Here is a 10141-nt window from a genome sequence, read left to right as displayed (position 1 = left end):
GCATTCCTGCTTAAAAAGGAATCTAAAAATCATAATATTAATCATAATTTTTTTTTTTCCGAAATTTAACGAAGCAAAATCATATACTTTCCAAGTACTCCCTTGAATCTGCTGAAGTATGTACTTCTGTTTGGGAATCACTACCATAAAGAATTATACACCTTTTAATTAATTTATCTAGGCACTGCAATGTAAATGTATTACAAAAAAAAAAAGAGAGATTATCTGAGGATGTCTATAGAATTACCCATAATTGACATTGAGATCTGCAACATGCATATGACTATTATTTGGACATTCCATAAAAAAACTGTTAATGACTGGCTTTGAATGTAAATGTCAGAGTCGTGCTGGAACACTGCTGGCTGAAAGCTCAAAAAAGAATCTCTCATAAGTAACACACAAACACTCCATCAGCTTACAGAAACCAAGGAGACACTATGCAGCTCCACAGACACACAAACACTCAGCTGAAGAAGGTTAGCAGAGATTGAACTCAAAATGTGTGGAGAGCAGATAGAGCTTGTCCTGACCCATAGGGGCACATCTTGTTGGGCAGCTGGAAACTGCTCTGACCTGCCTCTCATAAGGGTCACAACAAATGACAGTGAAGGGATATCAGCTCACAAAAGCATTTAAACCTTTGTAACCTCACTGCTGTGGCCATATGGACCACCACTTTCAGCCCTGTACTTACTAAGACAAAGTAAGGTCTACCTTTCTGAAACAACTAAAAATATTTCCACACTACTCCTGGAGAACACTTTAACACTTTAAAGTAAGCATCAACAGCATCTGTTAATAACGTTAATTTCTACATGCATTATGCTAATACATTTGTAACATTTCAGGTTGTATAAATGAACATTAATGTATTATGAACAATTTTACAATCAATATTAGCCTTTAATTGTTGTTGGCAATTTAATAAAATTATACAATATCATAATTGGGTACTAGTAAAATATCTACTATGTTTTAATGAATCTTTAGTGACATATACAGGTCAAAAGTTTGTAATAATTACATTTCTTTTTCAATTGTGTTATATAAAGAATCTTTTGCTCACCAAGGATGCAATTCTTTGATCAAAAATAGAGTAAAACAGTAATATTGTGAAATAATTTTAATATGCTAATTTGGTGCTCAAGAAACATTTCTGATTATTAACAATACTTTTATTCATCAAAGACACGTTAAATTGATCAAAAGTGATAGTAAAGACATTTATAATTATAATGTTACAAAAAATGTTATTTCTCCTGAAAAAGATGAATGTATCATAGTTTTCGTAGTAATATTAAGAAGCAAAAACTTTCCAAGATTTGAAATAATAAGAACCATTATTAGTAATTATGCACCAATAACAATTAAGCACCAGATCAGCATATTAGAATGATTTCTGAAGGATCGTGTGACACTGAAGACTGGAGGAATAGCTGCTGAAAATTCACAGAAATTACATTTTAAAGATATTTGATTATAAAACATACATTTTATTGGAATAATATTGCACAATAGTGCTGTTTTTTGCTGTATTTTTGATTAAATAAATGCAGGCTTGGTGAACCTAAGATATTTCTCTCAAAAACATAAAAAAGTCTTAATTATTTTTAACCGTCAAAAATGTTTAGTTCACTTTTGAATAGTCACTAATGGAAAAAGAGTTCTTTGCTCACATTTAGCTACCAGCAGGAGATAACAGAGTCATACTAACTAGCCAAACCTTGACCTCTTATTTCTTGTAGGTAATATTCATCTATGGTTATTCAATACACGGTGGAAGCTAATGGATTTTGATGCCATTGATTTCCTCTGACTTGAAATTAGAGGTGTGTTTACATTGTTGATTTTTTATAGCTGGGAACATTTGGAAGTGCTTCTCTGACCAAAGGGTCAACCTTTACCCTACTGGAATAGAGAAGAGAGAATGCATTAAAACACATCAGGGCTGATCTTCCCTCTCTCTCTCTTCCTGCCGGCAGTAACTGCAGCTGAGAGGCATTAATACCCTCAGAACCCTGGAGCATGGCAGGGAATGCAGCTCGACACGGAGATGAGGTGGAGCTTTCTGTGAGGTAATGTGATTTGAGAAAATCACTACTGCTCTTGGCACTCAGAATGACACACAGTCAGCCTGTGGGGATGAGTTTCACAGAGGCAGCAATGTGTTTTGTGCCGTGCTGAGTGGACTGTCACAGGATCGTATCAGCTCATGTTGAGGAGACCAAAAGACACCATGTATAAAAGGTACTTAAGAGAGTTTTCTGTTCTGCTTGTTTGGAGTTTGATATGTAGTTAGTTGATATTTGTTTTAACTATGTGATTACATTTTAGATCAGTGCTTCTCCACTGGTTTTGTTTAAGGACTTTTTACACTGGACATGTGGCAAACCTGTATTTATTATGTAGTTGAGTTGCATTTTGCATTGCATTGCAACCCAGCACCATTTGAGAGCAACTGATTTTCTAAGGAGAATAATTTTAATGTTTTCTACAGGCTACAGGCTGTGATTGGATGCATTCAAGTATTTCTGTCATATTTAGAGTTTTTTTTTTTTTGTCTCTTTGTATTGCCTTCAGTTGCATGATATGAACACTGTTTCAACAGAAATAGCATAGATAGAATTTTTTTTTCTTAGAAATGAATATAAAACAGCTTTTTTTTAGATTGGAACGCCTGGTAGCACTTTACAATAAGCTTCAATTTATTATTTTTAGTTGCATAATGTATAGGCTAATGCATAAGGTGTCATGAACTAACAAGGAATAATGCTTTTACAACAGCTATTAGGCTATGTTAATCTGTGCATATGCTAATAGAACATTTATTGTTATATAAATTAAAATTTCTAATAATTAATATTAACTTATATTAATGAATTATGATCAAATTTATGTTGACAATGGAGCCTTATTGTAAAGTGTTACTCGCTATTTTTTAGCATTCCCTTTAATTTCAATGGCATTTGCTTGGTTGCTGCAAGACCCACCAAACTACAAATTTGTCAACTTTGCTCATTGTGGCTCAGTTCTGCATCCAGGTTTTTATGAGCCAGTCACATCAGCTTCGGGAAAAATTCCATGACTCCAAGATATTTTGGCACAACTTTATCTTTATCCCCCCCATCACAATTATTATAATTTAATTCCCCCCCCCCCATAACCTGTGTTGTCTGTTTTCAATTATAACCAACCAGTGATGGTGACTGTTGTTCAAACTTTGAGCCTGCAATATAAAATGCTTTCTGTTAGATCTTTTGAAATGTGCAGGCGATAAGATAAGTTCAACCAGGAGTAAGTTCTTGAAGAAAAGACAATGAAACTACTTTGAACACGGAAGGTTTAATTTAGTTTTTTTCCTAGTGTGTATGTTATGGTAAACTGTTGTGTAATAGTTTGTTGGGCAATTATATGTGAATGAATATGTGTTTGTGTATGCATTGTAAGGTCTGGATATATTTAAGAAAAAATCTAATAATAAACGAACTAAAGGACAAGACTAGGGATTTCTAAGACTAATGGAATTTCTTCTCAGAGGTGAAAATAAGATTAGTTCATTTGGAAATAGGCTATACCTTCGCTGACCCAAGTATATAGTGAATGGATTAGTGAAACAGCAAAATCTCCAAAAACCCTTTCAAAATACCTTTCTTTTTTCAAAGAGCATTTGAAGTGTGTTCAAGTACAAAAATAACCCGAAAGTACATTTATAATGGGATCTCATATGATAAATCTTTTTGTGTCTAGTGTTCCTGATCAGTTGGAAGCTTGAGCGGCAGTGATATGAGTCTCTTGCTCTGGTTCGGTGGAGGCAGATCGTTTCTGCTGCTTTTGATCCTGCTGTGCTGTGGGACCCTGTCGATCTGGACCAAGACCAGCAGACACCAAGGGTCCCGCAGACCCGTGCACAACCACACCGATGACATCATACTGGCTGTCATACTCCCTCAGCACAATACGTCCTACCCCTGGGCATGGCCTCGTGTGGGACCTGCGCTGGACCGCGCCATTGCTCGCATCAATGCCGACCCCACCCTGCTGCCCCGGCACCACGTCCGGCACATCTTCGCCAACAGCGAGAATGGGGACGGTATCTGCTCAGAGTCCATCGCCCCCCTCATGGCCGTAGACCTGAAGTTCGAACACAACCCATGGGCTTTCATAGGGCCCGGCTGTGACTATACCTCCTCCCCCGTTGGGCTGTTCACCGCTCATTGGGGCCTCCCCATGATCACGGCAGGGGCCCCTGCCGTAGCTTTCGTGCAGATGGAGATGTACACCTCCATCACCAACACGGGCCCCACACATAAGAAACTAGGCGAGTACGCCCTCCACCTCTACAAGCAATTTGGGTGGCACCAACACACCCTGCTGATGTTTAGTGATACCAAAATGGGAGAAAGGGCCTGCTACTTTGCCTTGGAGGGGCTTTACACAGAGATGCATGAGGACAACATCACCACCACGGACCTGGTGTTCGAGGAGAACAAAGGGCCGGTTAACTATTCCGAGCTCCTGCACAAGATCCAGGATGATGGAAGAGGTGAGTGGCTTGTTTTTGTTGCTTTGCTAAAACAGTCTGCATCTAAATTGGCATCTGTCCTTGTGTTAATGCATGTCCAGTGCTTTTGAGATCTGGATTTTAAAATCCACTTAGCCTCACTTGACACGTTGTCTCCGTACCAACTGACTCCTAGATATGACCACATGAGGTCAGAGGTCAAATTTGTGACGCACAAATGAGGAAAACCTTTTATCATGAGGCCATTATAATAGCAGTGCCACAATGCTGAATTTCAAGAGCACAAGAAGAGTCGTACAGACGCTAGAGCAGAAAATAATTGCAAAATAGCAGAGAAAAGACAGAGACGTTTTCTAGTAAAAGGTGTGGGTATTTATTGTTACTGGGGGGTGGTCTGTATGTGTATCTCAGTGGTAGAGCATTGCGTTGGCAGTGCAAGAGGTCGTGGGTTCGATTCCCAGGGAACACACATACTGGTAAAAAATGTATAGCCTGAATGCACTGTAAGTCACTTTGGATAAAAGCGTCTGCTAAATGCATAAATTATTATTATTATTATTATTATTCTACCACAAGGAACCATAAGAGTGAGTGAAAAGGTCTTATTGAGTGACCTTGCACCTGTCTGTGACAGCATATTTTTTCCCCTGAGCTTGATTTGTGCTGCACTCCGTCATTCAGATTGAAATGCTGCAAGAGGTGCTGCTCAAGGCAAATGGGTTTAATTGCATGTGGACTAACATTATAATAATTTAGTATAATATCATGCAAATTATGACTGACAAGGAGTGAAGGAGAAGGTTAGAGAAACAGGAAATGTTTAGAGTATGAGTATTTTTGTTGCTTTCCTCAGCCATTATTGAACAACTTTTATGGCGCAAGTACTATATAGCATTTTTTTATATAATATTTATATAGTTTTTTTTTATATTATAATTATGCTTGATTCAGGCCTGACTCAAATGTGAGCCTTTTATGAGCACCTCATCTCAGAATGTCAGAGTACTTGCACTGACCAGCAGCAGGAGATTCAGTTTTATAGTAATTATGTAGTGCATCACAAAATTTAGCTTGTTATTGTCTCTGCAGTTAAATATTCCTCGGTGCTCTGACCTTGGGATCAGATTAATGCTTCTTCCACAAAGGGGACCTCAGGAAACCTGTATCTGAAAGTTTTTAATGGGTAAAATGTGCTTTAAACCTTTTTTCAAGTCCCACAGGGACATAAAAATGTCAACCAAACAACATTTATTAACAGAGGTCATAACCCCTGTCAGCATGCAAGAAATTTAGCACACATTATCTGATCTGTTGGCATTTCCTGCAAATACAGAGTTTGCATTCATCCATTGAGTTTATTCAGTCTTTCTAACTGGCAGATTTGAATGGTTTATCATTAGTCACTGGATGCTCTGTTGAGTCACTGAATGAACAGTTAGTAAGAAATGTCATGTTGTACTAACACATAAAAAGTCAAATGAATGAAGCAGCAGGAAAATGTCTTAGTGGTATGTCATAAAACCTTTTGAAGACACAGAATCCTATAAGCAAAGCACATCCGGATGTGTTTTCAGGAGATGGCATCAGCAATATCCCATTTTTACGATCATCCACAAAGTGAAAAATACAATCAACCTCATGATGTAAAACACTGTGCTCATAAAACACCAGCAATAAAGTCCAACCAAATTTCTTTGCTCTCTCTGGAGGACAGACAAAAGCTTGGGCGATCGTAATGGGTCAGATTAGGGTCTGTGTCATAGAATAAGTATTACATTTCAGTTAGTTCTAAGTACACTTAACAGCGTCATCCACTTGTACAGTCTGTTGTCAGCCAGTATTATATGTTTATTAATTCATGGCATTTGTTGATGTTATTGTTGGATGTTTTTCCACTATTTATGTTTTGTTACGATTTTGCCTTTTTGGATTCAGTTTTTTACATTTTAAATTGTAATTTTGCCAACATCTAATGCTCACTTAAAGATAATCTTACAAAAATCCTAATAGTTTAATAGTATTTGGTAAATGTTATCTTTAGCAAGAATTAAAAAAATGATTTGATGCACACACACACACACACACACACACGCGCGCGCACACACACACACTCACACTCACACTTCAAAGCTGCTCTGTTGATGAGGACTGTGCTCCTCTGGTTTAATTTTTCCATGTACCCAATCACTTCAATCACACCTGATTCTGAACATGGTGGAAACCAGCATCAAAGAGGACCTCAGCTCCAGAGTGCCAACAAGAAGATCTGGTTTTCAGGCCCCTGACCCAGATTTTGGAAGTCTTGAATTCTGATCAAGGACAAACAGTTCTGAGTCAGGACAAACAGAACTGCATGAGCTCTTCATAACGAGTTGAGCTCATATGGAATTGTTTGTATTAATTCCTCTCATGATGGAGTGGTAGCATCTCTAAATTGCCAATCTTTGTGACTAGAGCTTCTTGCTCTCTTGTCGTCATGGTTGCAGAGCGCAAGAGCGGCCATGCTGAACTAAACTACCCACAAGGCCGTGCTCCGCTTATCCCTGCTTTTCCATCCATTTGGATCAGTTTAAAAATTAATCTGAACTGAGGGGTAGCGAAGGATGTGAAGAAAACTACACAAATTTGTACAATCATTACATGCCCTTTTGTAAACCCAGTACTGCTTCTCTGCTTACTGAAGGAATGTGCTGTATTTTGATATTTCAAATCGATATCTCCCATCGTTTCTGACCTTTGGATACAATGCAGAGTAACTGAACACCAACAGACTTAAACCCAAACATTTCAAAAGCATCATTCATGGAGGTGAAAGCTTGTCTTTATATTGGCCTTGAATCTACCCCTCGTGAACAGAATACTCAAGTCATAATGTCCTCTGCGTGACAGCAGAACATATGGTTCGTTTTATTAAAACAATGACCTCACATCCTCTAGAATGAGGTAATGTTAGGCAGACCTCCCTTACATCACACAGATTCCTGCGCTAATAGAATTTGTAACCTTACACTGTCTTGTGTTAAACAGCATTAGAAGAGAAACGTGACAGACTTGACTCCACAGACAGAAATGAGTTTATTTTTACAGTCAATGCCAGAACCTGTTTTTAGTGGCTTACAGTCAAACATTAGATTTATGTTAAGCAGTCACCTCTAAATGTGCTCAGTTTTTTTTAAAGGCTTTTTTTGTTTTGTTAGATTGAGCAAATTTTGTGTTGGTCTGTTGCTGATGAGCATTAATACAAATCTCAAATTTTGTGCAAAACCACCATTTAAGGACCTATAAAACTTGACAAGCAATTTTCTTTCCTGTGTTGGTGTAGTTGCAGGTTGTACTGGGGGGCAGGACTCTCATTCTAGAGAACATTTGATTGGACAAATATCTGTGTAGTGCAAGATGAGCCAACAGTATTTTTAGTCTGTTTCAAGAGATAAATACTGCAAATTTTAAATGTTTATATTGTAAATAGGGGTGGGCGATATACCGGTAGACACGATTAACCGGTAGAAATTTGTCAACCAGTAGAGATTTTGGACTATCCTCTCTATCGCGGTTACACGCTTACGTGATGTTGCTGTACTACATGGTCACGAATATCGTTTGCACGTGTTTTTATGCATTGCGGTTTAAAACAAGTGATTTTAAGCCATTTAAATGCAATCAGCAGCTAAAGAGAACTCATTTTGCTATATGCCCGCGCTGACTGAGAGACTGGATGTTTCTGAATGCTGTCAGAGAGGTGTGCGCACATGAAGAGGTGCTCATAGCTTTATAGGCCTTGAATGGTTAAATACACACCCTTATATGTGTCAAAATACCCGTCTTTGTAAGTATCCTCATAAACACAGTAATTTAGGTCTTAAGTAAAAGCAAACAGCTGAGAAAGAAAACGTCTAACAGTATTGGATCTGGGAAGCTCTTAATGTGACAGCAGTCTAATATTCCTGCTGTCTGTCATTCAGGTTTTTCAGACAACAAAAGAGAGAAAATCTCTCTGCTCTTGACTAAATAACTCTTGTAACTAAGAAGAAATAGGCCTATATATGGCCTATATATTTAATTTACACAGTGAAGAATATGCAGTGTTTTTATAGCTACATTTGATTACTTTATACAATGTATGTATTTCTTATTGATTTGTTTTACTGTAGTCATATTGCTTGTAATTAGTTTCTTATTCTTATTTAATCGCTGACTGTTTACTTGTCTTCAGTGAGCTTGAGTTTTTTTTATTTTTATTATTTGGGCTATTAGTTTTTTTTGTTATCGACACTGGTGACAAGAATTATGATAAAAAATGTTGATATCATAAAGACCTTGGTTAAATCTAAAACAACTATACCGTGATATATCGTTACAGTGAAATAAAATGACTCGTATTGTGATATATGATTTTGGTCATATCGCCCACCCCTAATTCTAAAAGTGAATTTTGTCAATATTTAGGACTACAAGTGTCTGGGTCATAAGATGTACTCCTGGTGTGCCATTTCATATGAATAAATAATACATTAACATTCATATATATCCATAAATGCTGATGCAGTCCCTTTAAACCCTATCAGGCCCTTCCATCTCATTTGTATTTTTGTGCAAAGCCAAGCAGAAAGCTCTTGTGAGAGTTGTGGTTTATGCTTTCTTTTACTTCCTCTTGCTGTAGAATTTGTGATAATCAACGTTTTCTTCTCTCTCACAGTAAGATTCCATCCAGATGCTTGTAGAGTGAATCTGAACACATCACTCCATTTATTTCATCTTCTGTCAGATCACTCAGGCCTATGGATTATCTTATCAACAAATAGCTAAATAAGTGAGCATGGATGAAGCCTGTTCATGTCCCTGTCTGCTCCCCCCTTCATGGTCAACAGATATGTGAGAAAATAGGCTTCAAGGATTCCATCCAGATCAATAGAACTGCTACTATTTCCTGTTGTAATTGCTCTGATCGTTTTTTGGAGCCTTAGAGTGCTGTGCAACTGTAGTGTCAATATTCTTTAAAAAAATGTACTGAAGCACTTTAATTATGGGTTAAAGGGAAGGATAGAACAGCTTCAACTTACCAGTTCAATTTCTGCATTGCCATTTACATGGTATAGATCAGAGTCAGTTTGGGAGTGAAGCTCTAACAGTCTGCTATGATTGATCAAACATTTACATACTGTATATTCACTGACAGAATAGAGACGAAATAGAGAAGGCAGAATAAAACAAACAGCAAGAGTAGAGCATACGCTGATGTGCATGTGAACATAAAGTTATGTCTTAATGGTGTTATTTTCAGAGAACACAACCAATCTGGGTTTCCCTAAATGCAGCAAAAAAAAATTCACTTTTTCCCTGATTCCAGCTGTCAGTGTAATTGTAGCACGTTTGTATTAGAGAACGACATCACATTTTCAGAGCTGAGCCCATCATTATCGTTTGAGCGCAGTGTGCGGCCATTTTTCTCGATTGCAATTACAATGTACCTCCTCATTTGATTCCATGCAAGCAGGGCTGTAATTAGCTCTTGTTGGGAAGGCAGACTCCCTCTTACTCATGATTTAGTTGGTGTGGTGATATAATGGAGTGCAGAGTTTTGAAATGATAGACAATTCTTTTGTATATATATATATA

At 37.6% G+C, this 10141-nt stretch overlaps 1 protein-coding gene across 1 annotated transcript in view; it reads left to right on the top strand.

Annotated features, from left to right (window-relative positions):
- The first annotated feature begins 2022 nt into the window (after window positions 1-2022).
- The window catches only part of npr1b (natriuretic peptide receptor 1b), a 45418-nt gene continuing 37299 nt past the window's right edge, over window positions 2023-10141 (top strand). The window contains exons 1-2 of the mRNA XM_016488038.1: window positions 2023-2250; window positions 3751-4546. Coding sequence (XP_016343524.1) covers window positions 3787-4546 — 760 coding nt within the window. The 5' untranslated portion in view covers window positions 2023-2250; window positions 3751-3786. The remainder of the gene's footprint in view (window positions 2251-3750; window positions 4547-10141) is intronic.

The sequence above is a fragment of the Sinocyclocheilus anshuiensis genome, unplaced genomic scaffold, assembly GCF_001515605.1.
Source record: "Sinocyclocheilus anshuiensis isolate Anshui unplaced genomic scaffold, SAMN03320099.WGS_v1.1 scaffold1239, whole genome shotgun sequence".
NCBI lineage: Eukaryota > Metazoa > Chordata > Actinopteri > Cypriniformes > Cyprinidae > Sinocyclocheilus > Sinocyclocheilus anshuiensis.
The sequence above is the reverse complement of the archived record's forward strand: the minus strand, read 5'-3'. Positions and strand labels throughout refer to the sequence as shown.